The sequence below is a fragment of the Camelus ferus genome, chromosome 19, assembly GCF_009834535.1.
Source record: "Camelus ferus isolate YT-003-E chromosome 19, BCGSAC_Cfer_1.0, whole genome shotgun sequence".
Lineage (NCBI taxonomy): Eukaryota > Metazoa > Chordata > Mammalia > Artiodactyla > Camelidae > Camelus > Camelus ferus.
Window position 1 is genome coordinate 11,769,416 of NC_045714.1, and position 21,915 is coordinate 11,791,330.

The 21,915-nt window shown below is 48.6% G+C and overlaps 2 protein-coding genes across 11 annotated transcripts in view; both read left to right on the top strand.

The window, feature by feature from the left end:
* The window catches only part of LOC102509921 (neuroendocrine secretory protein 55), a 52,730-nt gene extending 45,936 nt beyond the window's left edge, over positions 1-6,794 (top strand). Inside the window, exon 2 of the mRNA XM_032461454.1 lies at positions 6,721-6,794. The gene's annotated coding sequence lies outside the window, so the exon portion shown is untranslated. The remainder of the gene's footprint in view (positions 1-6,720) is intronic.
* LOC102513869 (guanine nucleotide-binding protein G(s) subunit alpha) overlaps positions 1-20,783 on the top strand; it is a 65,687-nt gene extending 44,904 nt beyond the window's left edge. Inside the window, exons 1-13 of one of the 10 annotated variants that reach the window (XM_032461452.1) lie at positions 233-488; positions 6,721-6,793; positions 9,811-9,855; positions 13,999-14,053; positions 14,139-14,258; positions 15,986-16,083; positions 18,739-18,793; positions 18,920-18,993; positions 19,118-19,176; positions 19,282-19,402; positions 19,592-19,722; positions 19,944-20,011; positions 20,268-20,783. In XM_032461452.1, coding sequence (XP_032317343.1) covers positions 6,759-6,793; positions 9,811-9,855; positions 13,999-14,053; positions 14,139-14,258; positions 15,986-16,083; positions 18,739-18,793; positions 18,920-18,993; positions 19,118-19,176; positions 19,282-19,402; positions 19,592-19,722; positions 19,944-20,011; positions 20,268-20,414 — 1,008 coding nt within the window. In that variant the 5' untranslated portion in view covers positions 233-488; positions 6,721-6,758 and the 3' untranslated portion in view covers positions 20,415-20,783. Of the gene's footprint in view, positions 1-232; positions 489-2,394; positions 2,995-6,720; positions 6,794-9,810; positions 9,856-13,995; positions 14,054-14,138; positions 14,259-15,985; positions 16,084-18,738; positions 18,794-18,919; positions 18,994-19,117; positions 19,177-19,281; positions 19,403-19,591; positions 19,723-19,943; positions 20,012-20,267 lie in introns of those variants that run through there. The other 9 variants (XM_032461451.1, XM_032461444.1, XM_032461445.1 and 6 more) reach the window with 9 other exon arrangements.
* Positions 20,784-21,915: the final 1,132 nt, after the last annotated feature.

Below are 21,915 nucleotides of genomic sequence, written 5' to 3' on the forward strand. Positions count from 1 at the left end.
AGGTCTGGGAGGCGGGGTCCGGCGCCCACCGTCTTGGGCGCCCCCGTGCCCCGCGCCGCTGTGCCCCCCGCGCCCTGCGACCACCCCCGCGTGGCCCCCACATCGGCCGGCACCCACAGGCTGCGCCGCGGCCCATTTGGACGCGTCCTCGGCGGGCCGATTTTTCGGCTTCCCCTTCGCTTTATAGGGGCCGCCGCGGTGGGTCCGTCCTCTGAAGAGGCTGGGGCGTCATCGGGCTGGTTAGGAGCGCTGCTCTCCGGCGGGGACACTCAGTCGCGTCGGCACCGCGGAGCGGGCTGCGTCAGGTGGCTGGCCCGGCGCGGCGCTCGCTCGCTCGCTGGCTCTCTGGCTCCGGGCTGCGTGCGGCTCCGCGGCTGCGTGCGGCTCCGCGGCTGGAGCGAACCCCTGTCCCGGCGCGGGGCGGCGGCGGGCGGCCGGCAGGCAGGCAGGCAGGCGCTGCCTTGCGTGTGAGTGCACCTCACTCACATGTAAGTCCGGGTGCACCGTGGCCTCCCGCGGAAGTGCGAGTCGCCCGGCGCGGGGCAAGAGCCACGGGGCTGGGACGGGGCAGGGGCGCCCCGGCACTGCCGCCCTGCCCGTGCCTCCCGGGCACCCCCCAATTCTCTCTTTTCTCTTCTCCATTGGCGTGCCCAAGAACCTAACCAAGGAGCGCCTGAGGGTAACAGCAAACTCGTGCCATCGCGCCTCTGCACTTTTCTTTTTTGAGTTGTTTGACATTTCTCGGTGCTTTTTGATTTCTCGTTGTTGTTGGGTGCTTTTTGGTTTGTTCTCGCCCCTGTTTCGTTTGCTCATCCTTTTTGGCGCTAACTCTTAGGCAGCCAGCCCAGCAGCCCGAAGCCCGGCAGCCGCGTTCCGCGGCCCCGGGGCAGCTCAGCGGGGATCGCAGCCGACTCCCCCGACACGGGGCGCACGGGGTCCGGCCAGCCCGAGGCCGGGGGCAAACAGGGCGCCCGGGCCAGGCGAGAGCCAGGCACGCCGAGGTGGCCGAGCCACCATGCTGAAGATGGCCATGAAGATCAAAGCCCGAGCACTGGAGAGCGAGAGGAGGACGGCGGCGGCTGCGGCCGAGGTGGCTGCCGAAGCTGCGGCGGTGGCTGCAGCGTTGGCCGAGCAGCTCGCGCTGCGGAAGAAAGGGGACGCCGAGAAGCCCCCGAAGAAGCCGGCGCGAGAGGTGCCAGGCGAGGAGTTCCTTACCGAAAAGCAGCGGAAGAAGATCGAGAAGAAGCTGCTGGAGCAGAGAAGAAAAGAGGAGAAGAAGAAGGAGAAGGAGAGGAAGAAGTTGGAGAAGATGCAGAAGAAGAAGAAGAAGAAGAAGAAGAAGAAGGTGCCCGAAGCCCGGGAGGGGGCCCGAGGCCGGGAGGCCGCCGCCGCTGCCGCCGCCGCCGCCGCCGACGTGGGCGCCGCGGCGGGCGCCGGAGGGGCCGGCGTGGGCGCCGGCGCCGGGGGCACGAATAGGGTCTGGGTCGAGTGGGACACGGACTCGAGCGACGAGGACGACATCTACGGCGTGCCAGGCTACAGGGACATCGTGTGGGGGCCCGTGATACTGAAGGCCGGCGCGCTGAGCGCCCACCTGCCACTCCTGGCCTTCATGGTTTTCTCAGTGCGGAGCCCCTCGTGGGTGCTCGACTTCCTGCTGCAGAAGCGCACGGAGCAGGGCCGAGGCTGCGGCTTCTTCTTCGGGGCGACCTGCTGCTTCCGAATGTTCCTGGGCTGCGCCGCCTTCGCCTACTTGGGCGGCCGAGCCAAGCGCAGAGGCCGCGGGCGCACCGAGGCCTCGGGTGCCTTCGGCTCGGGCCATGGCGCACGGCGCCGGGGGCGCAACGAGCGGCTCATCTAGTCAGACCCCTCGCCCCCTCCCCCGCCACCGCCACCAGACACCACCATCGCTGTGTAGTGTGGATTTTTATTGAGTATTTGTGTGTGTTTGGACACATTTTCCTTTTCGGTTGCTCTGTCCTTTGGTTCGTGCTCGCCTCGCTTTTTCCACACTCCCTGCTCTCTGGCTCTCTCTGTGTCTCACTCTTCTTTTCGAAAATTTTCCTAAGTCCGGGCTTGGGCTCGCGCTCCCTCCCCTTCCGCCCACCCCGGCCCCTCGGCGGCGCCCGCGGGAGGTTGGGGGGGGCTCGGCCTCGGGGGCCGCCGGGCGACGCGGCCCGGGGGGTGGAGCGTTGGCGTCGTGCGAGGGGTCGTCACTGGCTCGGAGACGCCCCCTCTCCCCCCGCGGCCGGCCCCGCTGGGGCCCGAGCCAGGGGGGTGAGGGGGCGTCTCCCAGGCCTGTACCGTCCCGGGCCGGACGCGGGCGGAGGGACCCCCCTTCCCGGGTACCCGGGGGGGGGGGCGCCTCCCTCCGCCAGCTCCCGCCCTCCCCGCCGCCGCGGCCGCTGCCGCGGTTGCTCCTCATCCCTCCTCCTCCTCCTCCTCCTTCCACCCCCCTCGCCGCCGCCGCCTCCTCCTCCCTCCGCCTCCCCCCGCCCGCCGCGAAGGTTTTGGGTCGGGGCCGGGGCCGAGGCAATAAGAGCGGCGGCGGCGGCAGCGGCGGCAGCAGCTCCCGCAGCTCCTGCTCTGGTCCGCCTCGGCCCGCGGCGGCCATCAGACCCCTCAGCTTCGGCTCGAGGGGCCGGGAGCCGCGCGCTCTCCTCGGTCAGAGCGACACCACCCTCCCCGCGCGGCCCGTAGTCCGCCCCGCGCGCTCCTCCCCGAGGAGCCGAGCCCGCGCCCGGCCCGCCCGCCCGGCGCTGCCCCGGCCCTCTCGGCCCTCGTGAGGCCGCCCGCGCCCGGCCCCGCCGCCGCCGCAGCCCGGCCGCGCCCCGCGCCCCGCCGCCGCCGCCGCCATGGGCTGCCTCGGAAACAGTAAGACCGAGGACCAGCGCAACGAGGAGAAGGCGCAGCGCGAGGCCAACAAAAAGATCGAGAAGCAGCTGCAGAAGGACAAGCAGGTCTACCGGGCCACGCACCGCCTGCTGCTGCTGGGTAAGGGCGGGGCGGGGGGCGCCGGCCCCGGCCCGGCCCGGGGGCCCCTCGGGGCGCCCCGCAGGCCGCGCGCGCCGAGCCCGCCCCCCGCCCCGGGCGCGCGCTCCCGAGCCCGCCGCCCGCTCGCGGGCTCTGTCTCCGGGGGGCGAGGCCGGAAGGGGGACCCCGGGGCGCCATTCGGCCGGGCGGGGGCTCAAAATGGGGCGTGGGGGCCGTGGCGACGCGGGCGCGGGTCCCCCTCCCCTGGCCCGCCGCTCTCTGCTTCTTTCTCGCCCTCCCTCTCGCTCTTTTCTCTCTCTTTTTCCGCGAGGCCTACACGACGCCAGGGGTTTGGGTGCGTGTTGGGGAGGGGGAGGGGGAGTCCCACAGGGCTCGGGAGACTGCGACAAAAAGAGGGTTTCGGGGACAGGAAATGGGGTGGCGGGCAGACGGGGGGGACCCGCCTCCGTGGGGTGTGTGATTTGTTGGGAGAGGACAAGAGAGAAAGAAAGGGGCCTGAAGGGGAAGGGGGTGACGCGGGGGGGCGCCGCGGCGGCGGAGGGGGCCTCGCCTAGGGGAGCTTTGGCGGGGGAAGTGGCCGAGGAGAGTGGGGGGAGCGAGTGACATCAGCCCCTCGAAGGGATCGGAGTGGTAAAGGTGGTGCAGCGAGGGGGAGGGGGCGCGGGCGAGTCGTGGCGCCGGAGTCGGGGGGGGGCGGGGAGGAGGGAGCGCGGCGGCCGCTGGGCGCGACTTGGTGCGTTTCGGGCAGGATACACTGTGTGCGCGCGCGGAGCAGACGTGTCCCGGGCCGGGCCGGGCCGTGGAAGGAAGAGAAGGAGAATCAAATAAAATTAAGACCCCCCCACCCCCCAAAAAATGGAGTTAGTACGCTAAGTGCCCAGTGAAGCCAAATGACACGTCATTTTACAGTATGACCTTTTTTTCCCCTTCCAGATATGCAGGCTTTTTGAAAAGCAAAGAGAATTAATTGTAGCAGCTGCTGCACCCCCCCCCCCGCAGTTATGTTCTCCCCCCATAAACCATTAACACACACACACACACACACACACACATTTTCCTGTTAGTCGGCCACATTGAGAGTGCTTTGTGAAAAAAGAAAAAAAAAAGACATTCACAAATCAGAACTGGAAAATGACATTTGTCTGTAAATGGCTTCTTGGTCTGGAAATGGCGTGGGGTTTTTTTTGTTTTGTTTTGTTTTGTTTTGTTTTTGTCCTTTTCAAGGTGGGAGGGGGGATTGAGAGCGCGCTAAGGAAAAGACTTTTTTTTCCAGGTGGAAGGAGATGAGAATACATTAATTAGTTGTTTGTCAAGTGACATTTGGTTGTTTGGTTTTGGGTTTTCTCTTTTGATTGCGGTTTCTCCTCTCTGGCAAAAAAAAAAAAAAAAAAAAAAGGCGTGGGGGGGGTTGTTAACTATAAGGAGATGGCTTTTCCCCCTTTTTTCTTCAAGGTGCTGCTTTGGGGAAAATAAATAAATAAAAGAAACAAAAGAAACCGTTGAAATGACCAGAAGAATAACACAAGCACTAATTAGTATGGAAGTTTTCCACTTCCTTAGTAATTTGGCTATCTGAGTTAATTTGTCAATTTGCTAGGTTAAGACCTGGTTCATGGTCACATTTCAGCAAAACAGTGTCATTATAAGGAATAAAATGTAAAGAGCTGATATTTCTTTGTGGTGTCATCTGGTTTGCTTTTTTTTTTTTTTTTTTTTTTTTTTTTGGATAGGACACATCTTTGTTCTGGGTCCAGATTTATGTAAAGCAGAAAATTAAGTGAAAATAAATCTTTGGTGTTTATGCATTTGCGATTGCAATAATTAAATGGTACATATGTTGAGTCGAAAGCTTCTAAAGGTAGAATCATGCTATGTGAATATTTATATGCATATAATTTGATTTCAAAGTATAAGCCTAGAAAAGCCTAGAATCTACTAGAACACACTCTTGCTAACTGAATACTAATTTAAAGCACATGTGATGCTACTGGTACCTTAAATTTCTAACACCTTTGCAACAGTAATCACAAAGTCTCCACTTAATTTGAGACTGTTACTCTAAACTCATCTTGCATCACCAGGCTAACCTTCCCCAGGTGTCCTAGTCTGTATGACTACATTTTGTCATCATTTATTGATGCTCTGCCGCCCAAACCCAGTGCCACACAAAATTTGCATTTTTAAATTGTGGTTCTCACCAAATAATGCAACCCCCCCCAAAAGAAACATAATGATGCCCAGAATCCTCTTTTTAATTCATCTTAATTTAATGACATAACAGTTCAGTGAACTACAGTACCACAAAAGACCTTGCAGTAATTTTTCAGCTCAATTCTCTCATTTCATAAATGTGGAAACTGAGGCACAGTTATGTGTGTGCCTTCAGAAAAGCTGTCGCCCACTTTAACACTTCTGAAATGAAGATACTGGAGATTCTGATTAATACTGCATATTCTCATGGAATCTCTTAATAGTGCATTTAATATTTTAATTTATGAGTTAGGCTCATTAAGATAGAGTGTTTGCTTTGAAATCAATGTTTCTGTGGAAACTGATTTTAACTTTTTACAGATATTGATTACAGCCTTGTGAAAAGGCAAAAGGAGGAGGAATGCTTTGCTCTCTGGGCACTAAAAATAATTAGTAAAATTATAAGTGAAAAAGAGGACTCAAAAAACCAAACAGGTTTGTGTGGGAGGAGGGCAAAAAATTATTCACTCAGGATTCTTTGTTGGAGAGAGAATCCACTTGCATAAAAAAGAAAATGAGAAACTCGCAATCCTCCTCCTAGCTTGGTAGAACTGTGTTTTTTTTTCCATAAAATATATTTTGTTTTTTTAACACATGAAAGGTGATTTTCTTTTCGTTGGAATCTTTGAAAATTCAGTGGTTTCCAGGAATATCCTTCCTTGTGATTAGTCTTGTCCTTTTATTGCTTCTTACAGTTGCTGCGTGTTAATGTTGTTCTCAAGCACTGTATTTGACATTTAAATGTGTTTTTCAAGAAGATGACAGAAGATTGATAGTCTTCCACCCCCCCCCCCCATGGTGGTATCCAGAGTTTCTCTTTAGAAACATAAATTTTGCAGGAAAGAGGGGGAGGGTGGAGAATGGATAAAATGTAATATTGTGAGGTTTAGGGGTTGATTATTTTTAACCCCTAAAAGAAACCTGCAGAGAAAGAAGGTGCATTGAGAAACCGCTTAGGAGGGAGTTGCTGCGTCAGTACGTGATCTGGGGGAGACTGCAGTGCCTGGACATTGTGAATGCTGGGGTATTTTAACCATGCAACATCTGACAAACAATGAATTATGTGGCTTATATACATGAATGTGTACATTCTACCAGTGAACACATTTCAAAGATCCAGTCTCACAGTTTTAACTTCAGTGTTCTTACCCCCTCCATGGCAAAACTGCGTCATTCTTTCTTTGCCCCTTGCCCACTCCACAAAATTTAAAACAACCAAAAGGAAAAAAAAATCACCTAAAGATAGCAAAACCTTTTAATTCTTGTTTGTTGTACTGATGGTGAAATACTTCAGGTAGACACAAAGTTGGATGTTTATTTCATTTTCTCTGCGTCGAAACATCAAGGAAAATTGCAAGTCTGTTATTTTGCTTGTTTTTTGCGTGTTGCTTCTATGGAGAAAACAGTCCTCTCTCTCCCTGCCCAAAGTGTGTAAAATGCCTCCTTCTTAACCTGAGACTTACTTTCATTTTCTAGGTGCTGGAGAATCTGGTAAAAGCACCATTGTGAAGCAAATGAGGATCCTGCATGTTAATGGGTTTAATGGAGAGTAAGTGTCAAATCTGTGCCAAGGGCACAGTCAGAGTAATACATTTTATACTAACCTTTAGGAAGTTTAGGTAGGTTTTGGGGCTGGGCAGCCAATTTCCACGTAATTTTTTCAGCCTACATAATAGGAAAGCCAGGGAAGAGCTCTTCAAGGGTTTTTTCCCTCTCCCTCCCTTTACTCTTGGGTGCAGCAACAAAGATTAATAATAATAATAAAGCATCGGTGTTCTTGTTGGCCCTGTGACAGACAGGTCTGCGGCAGACCTGCTGGCAGACTTGGAGCAGTGGATCGCCGTGGCCCCCACCCTTTGCCTGGCGACCTTGACCGCTGCAGAGTCGGTCCCCCGCAGATTTCAGCGCAGTGCACCAGTGCAGGATGTTTTAAACTATTAGGGAAACACTGTTTCAATAATATTCTCACATAAAACCAAGTTGCAAGAGTCAGCCCTTGTTAATAATTCGTCATCCCCCTACCCTTTGGAATTAACATCATGGGCACATCATTGTTTCCCTTTTTAAAAATCAATCTTGCCTAAAGAAAAGAAAAAGGAGATATTTAAATGATGGAAAGGCTGGAAGTTGGGCACTTCCGGTCAGCTCCCGGGGCAGTTTTGCCTTTGAAAAGTCCTTCCAAGCATCTGGGTATAAGACAACGTAACAATACCGCAGTGGGAATAAAGAAGAAAAGAGCGCAGATGTGAGGATGTGAAAGACAGGGAGGGTCGTATGTGCATGGAAGAACGCAAATGAGGGGGCAGACTCCGATCGCCCGAGACCCCAGGGGGGCTTTTCTGTCGCCCTATGGAAGGGTCCGGTTACCGGCCTGTTTTCCCTGGTGGGAGAGCAGTTAACCTGACTAGATTACAAACACTTGAAGGCAGTAGTTTGCAGGTACTAGCTGGTCAGACATCGTCTTTCCCTTTGTGAAACCTGGGTTCAGTTTGAAAATGTACCCCTCTGTTGAACTCCCCTCTAGTGTTCAAGGGGAGTTGAAGTCAAGGCGGCACAGTTTAATTCAGTATGCACACACACACACAAAAAAAACCCACCAATTAAAAACAATAAAAAACAAGCAGTTAACCGTCACCTACTATGCACTAAGCGCCAGGGAAAAGAAAGGAATTTTATCACCTTTCAGAGGTAAAAGAACTGCGCCGAAGGCAGCTCTTTATGGAAAATTCTAGAATTTCTTATATCAAATAATTGGAGGGGGCCCGGTGGAGAAAAGGATGACACCAGCTTTTTAAGCTTTAAAATTCAGAGGGATGGCTGGTTTACTAATTTTATGAACAGCTCTCCTGATGAGTTACCAATATGCACATACGTGCCGTTAATTAAATGTCACATTCAGTTGTCACAAGCCGATTCTGACATTCTTAATTTCTGACACACCCTTCAATAAAGCCCTGCCACCAGAGTTTGCCATCGGTCAATAAAAACTAAAAGCCTGAAATAGACGTCAAGCTATGATTTTGTGATTTAAAGAAAAATCTTGCAACTTGCCGGGGGCACTTCTTCACAAGGCTACTTAAGCAAAAATAATTTGACCATGTACCCTCTAGATAAATATTTTGATTAAAACTGGACGTGGCTCGCATTTTTAAAAGGATGCAGCAGTCACTGTTTACCTTAGCTGGAGTCCAACAGAAGACAGGACATCCTTGAAATAATTCACTTAAAAGTTTTATTACTCTACAGATTGCCCTAAAATTTTTTAGTTTTTAGAGAAAGGATTCACCCCCTAAAGTGAGCCAGTCAGTAATGCAGACGAGGCATTTAAACCAGAACTTCTCTTTTCTATTTTCTTTCAAAAAGAGGAAGTGACATTCCCAGTTTGCCTGCTTTGTAGAGGAAGCCATAGGTAATCTCCGAGGATGTTAAATTTAGCCCATGAAAGTGACATGCAGGGAAATTCTTCATGTGGGTCTAGAAACCTTATTTTTATCTTGTCCAACTGAGCCTCCTTTTTTCTTTTTCCTTGCTGCGGTATTGAACAGAAGTTCACTCTTCACTAGGAATTCCCTGTGACAGAGGGACATCCATCCACGAAAGGGTGTTTTGTGTGGTGCAGGGTCTTTCCCTCCTTGCTCCGTAAATGTGCGCTTTGTCCGGGCTGGGCTGAGCTATTAAATCTGCCTTAACCATCCGCACTGCTGTGCCGAGTACATTTTCAGAGTAACCTGTAGTATTAATCTGACCTTCAGAAACACCGAGGTCAAATGCAGGTTTTCCTAACGCAATGCTAACTCTCTTCCTTACATTTGGGGGAAAAAAAAAGAGCCATTAACACTGGTTGAGCTATTAAGCTAATCAGTTACAAAACCACGGAGACACATACCTTAAGCCATCCTGCCCCTCCCACATTCAAGGAGGAATTCCTACCAGTCGTGAAGATCCGGTTTTGAGTAGGGGGGTTTGCAGGAGGGGGAGTGGATTTGGTGGTGGTGGGTTTTGCTTTTATTTTTTGCTGCCTCACAGTCCAGACATGCTCTGAATTGATGACAAATTTATGGGGAACAGCTATAAAAAATAAAAACATCTTCTAGGTGGTTTCCCCAAATACAAGAAGGGAGGAGATTAATACTGCACCAGGAAATCATAGGCAAAACCCCATTATCTGTGCCTTTGTGTGTTCAGATACAACATGGTGAAGGTTGAGGTCTGGGACAATCAGGGGCCTTACGCGCTGCTATGTTTTCAAAAGAACTATGATATAAATCATGACTTTAGCTCCCTGATGCATGCACATTTAGTGAAAGCACAAGAAAATAATTATCCGTCCCTTCTGTACCCGACTGGAGTCCCCAGAGGGCTCTGCTAATACTGCAGCAGAGGGGTGGAATTCTTCCCTCCACGGCCCGCAGTCTCGGGAGACATTCCAACTGAGCCAGAAAGGCGACCTAAGAATGAATGGGAGGATGGCGGTCCTTGGTTTAGGAATGTGGCGAGGCTGTGTGGGGTTTTTGTGAAATTGCGGTGCCTTGCAGATTAGGTGAGCTTTCAATCTCTCTTTAAAAGGGGCGGCGAAGAGGACCCGCAGGCTGCAAGGAGCAACAGCGATGGGTAGGCACATTCAAAAACAGAAAAACTTTTTAACATACACACAACACGAAGATCATACTGAGAAACTGAGGACACAGAGACCGGGGAAGGAAACCAAAGTCATTTCAGGGCCATCAGCCATCTTGGTATATACGTTTGCAAACAACACAGAAACAATTTCTTAATGTTTCAGAGCAAGTGAAGTGCAAAACTTTTTTTTTTTTTTTTTTTTTTTTTTGCCATCCTTAAAGTGTAATTAGATCCAGCTGGGGGGAAAGTTATAGATTTCAGCATTTCAGCATCAGGTTAGGATTTCGAGAATTGATGTTTTTTTCCATATGGTTTCTGTCTTCCCCTCCACCACCCCTCCAGCTCTCCCTTTGAATCGGCTACTTGTTTTTAAAACTATCTACTAAATTCCATCCGTCCAGTGGTTGGTCTGCTTTTAAGTATTCAGACCTCTTTGGAAAAAAAAATTTTTTTACCTCTATTAAAATACGTGGTGCCGCACCATCCTAATTTTGGAAAGAAAAAACCCCGGCACCTTGAGGAGGGAGATCATTGTTGAGAATGATCTCGAAAAGCCTCCGATCTTTTAAAAACTGTCATTTATTTTAATCTAAGGCACTTTACATTAGCAAGTGGATAGGAAATTAATGATGGCATCCATGTTTTTTTTTCCATTCACTATCATTTTTTTCCCTTCACTTCCTGCATCTGCACGCCCGTCACACACGCACACACACCTACACACACGCGTGCTAGGTAGCCCACTTGGGCGCTGCTTGCGTATTCAGCATGCGGTGCCGGAGCAGCTATTTCTCCTGAGAACAGGCAGAGCCGACTGACCTAGCCTAGGGCATCTCAAAGAAATAGCTTCTGTGGCCTGGGCTGGGAGGGGCAAAGGATATTGGGGGGTCGGGACAAAGTAACTGACACATGTTTTGTTCATCTGTTTTTTTTAGAATATATTATCCCTAGATGGTGGCTTCAGTTTCTCATCTTCCCGGCCATGTCCTATCACACTTTGCATGCTGGAATTGCCCGTCTTAGGAACTTCTAATAAGAATACTATTCTGTTGTGGGGGGGAGGAGGGAGGGGGCCCTACCACCTAACCTCTAAAGTTAACTGAAAAAAAACAAAAAAACAAAAAAAATCAAAAAACAACAAAAAAAAGCAAAAACAAAAAAAAAAGAAATCCCTAATTGACAAAAATGTAGTGGAACAACCATCAAAGGCATCTATGTAACAGTTTACTGTACCAAAAGTTTGAGACACAAGCCCTTATTGAACAACCTACTGTGTGCTAGTGTGCTGTGCTCGACCCCCGTGCTAGACCTACTAACACCTACTAACAGCCTGCTCTTCTATCTGTGACTCTGTTTTACAATTAAACATCAGTATTAACATAAGCGATAAATAAAACTTCTCTGCATGTTTCAGCAATCCCTGTATCTTGCGTCTGTCTTCTGTCTTTCTTCTTTTGTCTGTCTTTTCCCACACAAAAAAGCACGAAGATAAAAAGGCACAGAACTTAGTACTCTGTAGTCCTCCCCTAACACTCAGCCCAATGGGGGTGGGGGGCGTAGCTCTTAAAATTCAAACCCAACATACAGAGCAGCCCTAATCTCTATACGTGGGGGGTGGAGGGTACAATATCCTGAACACTTCCAGCCCCCATTTTTCAATCCATCAGAATTATTAAGTATTTGGAGACGTCTCAGGAATTTTCCCTGGATTTCACCATCAACATCAAATTCATTAAGCGATAGTAAAAATTATGATAAACCTGCCAGCCCCCAGTATAATATCTCCATCTACATAGTAATTGCTTCAATGGAGGAATTTTATGTTTTAGTATTACACGCCCGAATTAGATTTTAGACTTCTATTCTAGCTGTTTTATACTTGATATACTCCTACACCTATTCACGTCCGTAGATGAATACTGAATACGTTCTCAAAATATCCGTATTGAAGACTGGAAGTTTTCCAATTATCATACTACTACTTAGACCAAAATATCAAACTGAATGAAAGAACCTGGTTTCTGGAAATAACTTCTCTTTCTGGGTGTTCATTTGGGTATTAAATACCCGGACGTATCTAATTTTAACTATTGTGGGACCTTAACAGCAAAGGTTAATGGCTCTCGTTACCATGGAAACGGAGCCTGTTTTTAATGAATGGAGTGGATCTGTCCTGTGGGGTTTTAAATTTGAATTTACGAGTGAACATAAGGGGCAAACCACGTCCTTTTAAAATTCCAGCGTCTGAATAACTGATGTAGACTAGGGCAAGGTCCAAACGTCATTCCTAACTTCAGAAACCAGCTTCGATTCTGCACGTAGGAAGCGGAACAGTCGCACAGAGGGGCGGGGCTCGAGCCGTGCAGCCAGAGGGCGGTTGCATTGAGAGTCTGGGGGCGCGAGTCCCACACTCCTGGTTTGCAGCTCACCCACGCCGGGAGCTCTCCTGACCCCCGCAGCACCTAAACGGGTGAGGGGATTCTCGGTGCCGTCTGACGTTCCCCACCCCAAAATACACGCAACTGATGAGAATAGCACCTCCGAACGAGCTCCTGATTCCGCTAGAAAAGGATCCTGGGTCTCAGAGGTCCAGTGAACAGGAGGGTTGACCCGGGAAAAGCGATGAAATGAGACCATTCAGAAAACGAGGGCCCACCCCTCAGTAAATAACTATGCAAATACTAATTTTGAAAGGATTAGATGGAAAGACTAGGTTCTTTAAGAGGGGGTGGAGCTGTAGCAGGCGAGCACGGGACACCCCCCCACGCTGTACCCCAACCTGGAGATGGAGAGCCACCTGCCCTACGTCCCCGCACTGACCGCCCTGCCGGCGGTGCTTGCCGTTAATCCCGCCCCGTGTGTCATCTGCATTCGTGTCCAGTCCTGTTCTACCCCCCAAGGGGTGACGTGTTTAATTTCTACCTCCATTCCACGAGTCTTGGTGAATCAACCGAGGGAATACTTCAAACCTGGGGATCTCGAGAGATCTTTAAAACTCAACAGCGAGGAAAACATAAGCTCTGTCCCCTCTGCCTCTGTCGCTTGGACTCTCCCTGTCTCAGCCTCAGTGTCCTCGTCTGTGAGGACAGCACCTTCTGTCACGTCCCGGGCCTAATACACAGTCGTCACGTCCTCCTGTGGGCTCACCGCCCCCCTCCCTCGGAAACCAAGAGGTGACGTCTAGACAATGGATGTGGCGGGATTTATACCCCAAGCAAGAGGCCCTCTCTCAACCCTAAAAACACAAACTCAGGAATCTTCCCTGGCCTGCCCCTGATGAAGGACAGTTTCTGAGAGACACAGAGGTTAAAAAAAAAGTCAGGGGACCCCAGAGCTTAAGGGTGTGGCCTTTACTTATGTAAATCAATCCTCACAGCCATCCTGTATGTCCCAGTCAAACTCAAAGTCAGAAAGCAGCCAAACCTCTAACCCCTGCTTAACACGACGTAGGCCACACCCACCCCACCCCCAGCCACCCTCTCCCTAAGTCCCAGATCATAAAGACTCTGGGGGCAGAATCTTAACTTACTCATGTCCAGGGACCAGCGCATGCTAATGTTAACTAGGAGTGTCAGCCATTGCTGCTGTCTGCAGTGACAGACCCACAGGAACTATTTAAATACCATGAGCAGAGATGAAAAGCCGTCCGATCTGTAGTCAGCACTACCACCTGCACTCATGGGCTCCCTAATACCAAGCCAGGGACTGGGGCGGCCCCAGGGCACACCGTGAACCTCCTTCCCAAGCCCTGACGACCACACACTCCCCCCCCCCCAACGCAGGTCGCTGACAAGGGCCCCCAGGAACCTTTTAGGAAGTGGTGAGGGCTTCCAGAGAAGGGATGCACATCTGAATAGTAAGTGCACCAGGCCTGACTTCTGGTACAGTAGCCTTGATCATTACCTAGATGCCAATGGTGACCTGCCCCAGTTGGGGGTGTGTCCTCAGGACACAATCTGGGAGGTTATCATTTGAAACCACCCTTATTCAGGAACCTCCAACCTCTGCACAGATCTGAGCCCACAGCTCCTTCAAGAACAGAATACTATTTTAGTTGGAATATCGTGATTGAAGCGACACTGTTAGTCTATATGATGCAATATGATTCTTTTTTTCTTTTCAATCCCACTGTAGTGAGAAGGCCACCAAAGTGCAGGACATCAAAAACAACCTGAAGGAGGCCATTGAAGTACGTGCTTGGTCTTTTGAGTCATTCTTTGAGCCTCCCTTTCCCACAGTGCTGCCCCCTGACTGCTTTACTCCGTCGTTTTCAGACCATCGTGGCCGCCATGAGCAACCTGGTGCCCCCCGTGGAGCTGGCCAACCCGGAGAACCAGTTCAGAGTGGACTACATTCTGAGCGTGATGAACGTGCCTGACTTTGACTTCCCTCCCGTAAGCTAACCCCAAGCCCCCTGCCCTACACAAATAACCCTCAAGGACACCCCCTAGACCTGAGTCGAAGCGACACTTTGCAGCAAAACACATATCCATGATATTGACCATCAAGGAAAAGTTAACCCCATAAGAGTCCTTATCATTTAAACAAGTAATCATCATCATTATCATCATCATTAGGGTTTTGGTCAAGATGGATGAGCCAGATTCTATCACCCCTTGGTAAATCTTGGCTCACCCATCCCCACAAGTAAACATCACAGCTCAGTACTATAATTTTTACTTTATTAGACTGTATGTTTTTACAAGGGAAAAAGTCATGAGTTATGGCAGCCTTAATTATTCTCTCCTACATATCTCACGACAAACAGAGCTGCTAACACGTATGGCACACAAATGCTAACTGTCCAGCTAACTGAGTCTCCTAAGATACCAAGAAAATCAGAAATGAAGTGCCAGCTCTGAGTTTAACAAGTGGAAGACATTCTCACATTAAATGACTTGCCATTTAACCTTTACTAAAGTTTTTCTAAAATCAGCCCTTGCCTTGGGCCAAAAGAAGTCAGAGAAAAGACTTCCACCTAATTCATAACTCAGGGGTTGTCTTCCGCAGGCCCTGGATGGTGTGCAGGGCACTGTTTACAGAGATCTGTCTGCTCCATAAAGAACTATTTTTAGGGAACAGAAAGCCGCCCAGGGCCCAGGCATATATGTTTCGACCCCTTTGTGGAGGAAGAATAGTTCGTGAGAGACGAACGGGAAACAAGACGGGAAAAGGAGAGAGTTTATAAGGCCCAGAAGGAAAAGACTCGTCTACAGCGAAAACAATGCGTTATTGTTGCCCTTTGTCAGGCCTTCGTGGGAATTTGTGTTTGTGTATTTTAAATGGGTTTGGCTGCAAACTTCTGCTAGCAAGGAAGTGGCGTTAATCAGTACAGCTAGGTAGATTTTTTTTTTTAAACAGAAAAAAGTTCAATATTTCTCCTAGGAGGAGAAAAAAAAAGGCAGCCTATTAAAAACTCCCCAGGACAGCGAGCCCTCCTTACTCCTCCTGTTAGCTGAACTTGACGTTCCTGCCTACTCTCCATCCTTCCCTCGCTGAATTCACGTTAGAGGGAAAAACCTCTTTCCTGTAAGGGGAGATTGCCCTGCATAATTAGAAATGCTCTCACATTCAGACGAAATGTGAATCGTGACCTCCTGCAATTTAAAACACACACAGGGCCCATTTGCTCTTTCGATTCTTCCTGCGACAACCATTCCCAAAATGACAGGCACGAACGAGGCCAAGTTTGCCACCAATTCCCAACCATCATGTATTTTGGTAAAATCCACATTTTCCTGGAAGGAAATTTCCCACATCTTCACAAATGGAAATAATCCTGTTTTCATGACATCAAATCGTTTATCGGCCCGCCCTCCTAGTTAGCCTATGGTCTTCCTCTATAAGCAATGGTGCGAAGAAACAAAGTTATTCAATAGTTTACTCTGACCCTGCCCACACTCCCAAAAAGACAGGAGGACAAGTACCCAAAACCATTAATGCACAGCTGGGTTGGGTATTTTGAATACATTTAGCACCTTGAATGCAAGTCCTTTACGATCACTGATTCCTTAATTTGGCTCCAAATTGGGAATCGCCTAGCGTCAGCCCCACAGTGAACTGCGGTCCCACTGGACTTGGTGGAGCTCCGTCTTTAAGCCTCTCTTGGGTTCGCTTTCAGGAATTCTATGAGCATGCCAAGGCGCTGTGGGAGGACGAGGGCGTGCGCGCCTGCTACGAGCGCTCCAACGAGTACCAGCTGATTGACTGCGCCCAGTAGTAAGTAACTTCACCTCAGCATCCGTGCACAGAATAGGCGCACGGAGGAGATAATTCAAAACCTCCACTTCGCTTTTCCAGTTACGTGCAAATGAGTTCCTTTCATAGAAGCCATCCAGTTATCCCCACCTGCAGTTAGAAAGTTCTAGTCTGATTCGTTTTATAAAGCCCTTAATTGCACTTTTTAGTGCAGTGACATTATTTTATATAAACAATTAATGCCTTTTAGAGCAAAATGATAATTACTTGCAGTAAAGTGATGCTCAAAATTAATTAACTTGAAGTAATTAATTGAATTGACCTCTGAGCATTTAGAAAGATAGGGCAGCTCTCACACTTTGGATGATGTAGAAATACTATACTTTATTGCTGTAATTCAAAAACATAACAAAGAGGAGAAGTGAGGACAAAAAGATGCCTCCCCGCCCCTGGTGGCTGATACTTGCTTCGCTGTTTCTGCTGCCAGGTGAGTGACCACAGTAGCTGCTGGAATCCGGCATTTCTAGTTCACCTGGAGTTGGGTATTGTGTCAAACTCCATTTCCTCTCCTCATTTATCATTGACACTGGGCCTTAACTCAAGGGTGCCTCCTCCCATGGGGTCCTTGCTCTGTCCCTTCACAGACTCTTCCAGTGGACGTGATAACACACAGCTGGGAAGCTGCCTTTTAAATAGTTTATGACCTTCCTTATCCTGTGCATAATACAGCAAATATATGATGTGCAGAGCCATAAAAAATTTTAAAGATACCGTTTGTTTGTTGATGCTGCACAAATGTACTAAGTGGTCTCAGTTACGATATTCTGAAGTTGGGCTGTCTTTTATGAGCCCGGGGGTGGGGGTAGGAGGAAAGCAATAGATACTTGTGAGGTCCCAGCCTCACTGATGTAAGTAACTGAAATGCAGGAAACAGTTTTGCTATTGAAAATATTAAGTAACCAGGAACAAGGTACCAGGCTGGCCCACAGAAAGTTGAAATGGCATTACTTAGGAGCCCCATGCCTGGGGAACTGATTGTGAAAACCGCTTGAATAAACAGTGGGGAGGAAGAGGTAGCAGCTCTCAAACAGCAAACAGAAAGCAAGCTCCCTACACTCACGTTATCTGCACATCACAATGCTCCTGTGAGGGTCTGTGAAACCTATCAATTTATCTTTCCCGGGCCCTGCTTTCCCATAGGAAGTGCATTTGATTATTTGCAACTGTCACATACATAGTTATTTCATGGTTTCACATACAAGCAAATTTGTGTATTTTTTCAACGAACAGAAAAACAGTCCATCTTGGCCAGTCCCTGTGACCCCAACCCCCACCCCTTCTTCAACAAAGTCCCTGATTTTCTCAAAAGTTTGAGCTTAAAGCTGGAAGTGCTAATTATAGTAATGCAGAACAAATGGAAATCCTGGAATTGTTTGCCTTTTGTATTTTGGATCCAAGTCAGAAGCACAGGTACCAGATGAGGAGGGTTTAACTGTGGTAGCTTTGAGTGCTCTGGAAAGGGGCAGGGTGGAACAACTTCGTTAATTAACAGTTTTGCTAGCTTTTTTGTTTGTTTAATCTCACACCATTTAAAAGTTTCTTTTTTAAAACAACATTGAATTACTCCTACAACTGTATCTGAAAGTGGCAGCATTTGCACAGTTTATGGAAAGTTTTAAGGAAACTCCAAGAAAAAGAGAACAGAGTTTGAATCTTTTAAAATGTCTTCCCCAGCCAGATGATTAAAACGGCCCTGCCCCTGCAGTGACCAGCCCCTCTCGGTTTAACTGTCTTTATGGTACAGTTGAGGTGCTGGTACCTTGCCCATTTCTTAAGGTGCCTATTTTCATTTGTGGAGCTGGGCTTTGGCTGGCCCCAGGCCAGATGTCTCTCTCACAAGATTTGGTGCTGATGATCTATTTATAGAACTGTGGTTCTGTTGCCATGGCAACGTGCTGGAGGCCAGGGCGGCTGGGGAGCTATTTCTGGACTGGTGCTGTAATGTAAGACTGATTGGGCAAGTTAGTATATCCTCTAAGCCAGACTAACTCTAAACTGGTAAAAAGGAAGGAGAAAAGAAAAAAAACAAAAACTTATAGAATTTCTTTAAATAGACTTTCTCTCTTTGTGATTTTTTTCTTCTGATAGCCCACTTTAAAACAATTCTAAGCCCCCCTTCCCCCCACCAGAAAAGCTGGTTTTAACACTAACTTTCCATATTAATTAAATTAGTCCAATCTTTTCCTAAGTTATTTCCAAAGTTATTTTTCCTAAGGTGGGTCTCGTCCAGCAACACAAGTTACTTTTGCTTGGGGAACAGGGCTGTGGAGAGGGGAGGGGACAACACTGCTTTTCCCTGTAAAGCTCTCTGCGCACCGAGGCCAGCCCCACAGGCCCCGAGCGCCTGGACTGTGTGCGCTCCCTGCAAGAGTAAGGGCTTGTACCCTGGACGGCCGTGAGGATTTTTAAAAACTCAGTTTCATATCTGGACTGTTGTATTTCATGGACCAAGTAGAACGGAAGGGAATTTTGTGTCTGTTTCCTGTTCAGTGTGGTGAGGGTCAAAAGGGCCCCTTCTTAAAAGTAGAAGGAAGGGATACCCTTTCTGAGCAACTCGACAATCCAGGGAGCAAACTGGCATGAGTGTGTGGTCACCCTGTGTCCTTTTCCTCCCAGCTTCCTGGACAAGATTGACGTCATCAAGCAGGCTGACTATGTGCCCAGCGACCAGGTATGAACACACAGAGGACCTGAGCCCTCTTTCCAAGCTAGTCAAGATTTCCACTCCAGATTGGTGATTATGAACAACAGTTTGGTTGGTTTTGGTGAGATCTGTTGACCAAGGGCTTTGTTTTAGGATCTGCTCCGCTGCCGTGTCCTGACTTCTGGAATCTTTGAGACCAAGTTCCAGGTGGACAAAGTCAACTTCCAGTAAGTAAATGGGTTCCTTTTTTCAAAACAAAATAAAACCAGATCTTGTGACTTCCCACTGGCAGTGAGGGTGACGGACCAGTGTTAGCCCTTGCAGTAACCAGGTGTCCCTTCTCTCCTGCAGCATGTTTGACGTGGGTGGCCAGCGTGACGAACGCCGCAAATGGATCCAATGCTTCAATGGTACAGAAGCCCTGGGTTTCTCCGCACTTCGAGGACATTTTGCTTTTTTAATCGTTAAGGACCATTTTCACTTCTAACATGTATTGCTTTTGCTTTCTTGTGAAGATGTGACTGCCATCATATTCGTGGTTGCCAGCAGCAGCTACAACATGGTCATTCGGGAGGACAACCAGACCAACCGCCTGCAGGAGGCTCTGAACCTCTTCAAGAGCATCTGGAACAACAGGTTTGTGCAGTGACACCCCCCCCCCCCGGTTGCCCCCTACACACATACACACACCCCTCTCATGGCCCTACGTATTTGCACTGTTCATAGAAGAGAATCTTGTGCCAGTCCTTGTGCAACCATCTCAAACCCCTTGCAGGAAGAATGCTTTCTTTTCCTGGGCATTAACCCTGTGTCCCTCTTTGCTAGATGGCTGCGCACCATCTCTGTGATTCTGTTCCTCAACAAGCAAGATCTGCTGGCTGAGAAAGTCCTTGCGGGAAAATCGAAGATTGAGGACTACTTTCCAGAATTTGCTCGCTACACTACTCCTGAGGATGGTACGTATGGCCTTCTGCAGTTGATTGGTGCTCGCTGGTCTTACGGAGTCATGCATATGTTAAAAGTTTCTGTTCTGAATTTCAAAAAACCACCTAAATGAGCAGCTCCGGGAACAGAACCCTCTTCCCCACCACCACACTATAGGAGGTCTGCAGGGGGAGCCAAAAGAAAAAAGCTCATTTTAATGACTTAAGTAACAAAATTTTTATATTCTTTGCAGCGACTCCCGAGCCCGGAGAGGACCCACGCGTGACCCGGGCCAAGTACTTCATTCGTGATGAATTTCTGGTGAGTAGGGACTCTGTCACTCTCTCTCTTTGCCTAGTCTGTTCTCTTATCCTTAGGGGTGTAAATTTACTTAATTCTAAACTGGGGGAGTAAACTATCCAGTTCCTCGGTTAGCCTCTGTGCCCCTTTGGTCGGGTTGTTTTAACATATAAAGGCAAGAACTGGGGGGCAGCCTTTGCTAGATGGGGCCGCCGGCGACAGGGGAAGGCACTGCACACATAGCACTGACTGCCCCCCCCTTCCGTTGGCCCCACAGAGAATCAGCACTGCGAGTGGAGATGGGCGCCACTACTGCTACCCTCACTTCACCTGCGCTGTGGACACAGAGAACATCCGCCGTGTGTTCAACGACTGCCGTGACATCATCCAGCGCATGCACCTCCGTCAGTATGAGCTGCTCTAAGAAGGGAACCTCCAAATTTAATTAAAGCCTTAAGCACAATTAATTAAAAGTAAAACGTAATTGTACACGCGGTTGATCACCCACCATAGGGCATGATTAACAGAGCCACCTCTCCTTTCCCCACGGCGATCTTGCGGAACCCCCTGTACCCTTCAGCTTGCTTAGATATTCCAAATTTAGAAAGCTTAAGGCGGCCTACAGAAAAAGAAAAAGAAAAAAAGGCCACAAACGTTCCCTCTCTCTTTAAGTAAATGAAATAACAGCAGCAAACAGAAATAAAGAAATAAATGAAATAAATGAAACAAATGGAATAAATATTGTGTTGTGCAGCATTAAAAAAATCAAAATAAAAAGTAAATGTGAGCAAAAGATGTGACTCCTGAGAATTCTTTGCGGTTTCGAGAAGACACCCATTGTTCAGGTTTTTGACAGCATCAGAAGCTGGGAGGCCCCCGTGTTGAGGTAACAAGGCCCCAAGGTTTTAAGCGAGTATGAAAATCTTGCCACTCATGTTTTTTATTGACCTAATCTTTGGGTTTCTGAAAAATTTCCAGACAATACAAAATGTCCACCCTGTCCTGCTCCCGCAACCGTGCCCCATAGAAAAATCACTAAGCCCCATCCACAAATCCTGTGCTTTGATCATTGCTGCCCTAACCAAGATCCGACCAACGCGTGCCCTTACACACTGTCACGCGCTGTGCCTGTTTACCCAGAGTATCCCCAAGGTGTGTGTAGATTTTGGGCTTTCTGTTCATCTTTAAGATGGGGACTCAATTAGGTGGGAGGAATTTAGGAATGTAGTTTCAAATCAGGAAAAGTGGAGTTATTCAAGAAATGGTGCATGATGTGTACACAGATCAAATTATCACATTGTATACTTTAAATATCTTATAATTTTGTCCACGATATCTCAGTAAAGCTGGGGATGGGGGGAGGGGCAGGGAGAAGCTGGTACAAAGCTACCAAATTAAAAAGATGGTGTAGAGATTTGGGGAGAATTTTCAGTGGGTTACCTACCTCATTCCATACCCAAATGAACTCAATATGGGTCAATAACATAGGTTTAAATATAAAATAATACTTCAAAAATGGCCATTTTTACAATTTAAATCTTGGTTCTAGAAGACCTCTCTAAGCATGACCTAAGATCCAAAAAACAGAGGGTGGGGGAGGACTATACAAAAATCAAAATCACATATAAAACAATATGAATGAGGGTGAGGGTGGAGCCTAGGGGAAAATCTGTAACAAAGGGTTAATTTCTCTAATAAGCAAAGAGTTCTTCACAATAAGCAAGGTACGTGAACATGCATTTTTTTTAAAGGTACAAATAATTAACACTGGGGAAACTATGCAACCTCACTCATAATTAAGTAAAATTCAAATAAAACAATCTACCACTGTTGGGGTAAGGGGTGGCCACCCGCACTTGGGGGCCCCACATCAAACTCTAAATCCTTGCTGGATAGTGGCTGGACCTGAGGTCCACTTGGACTCC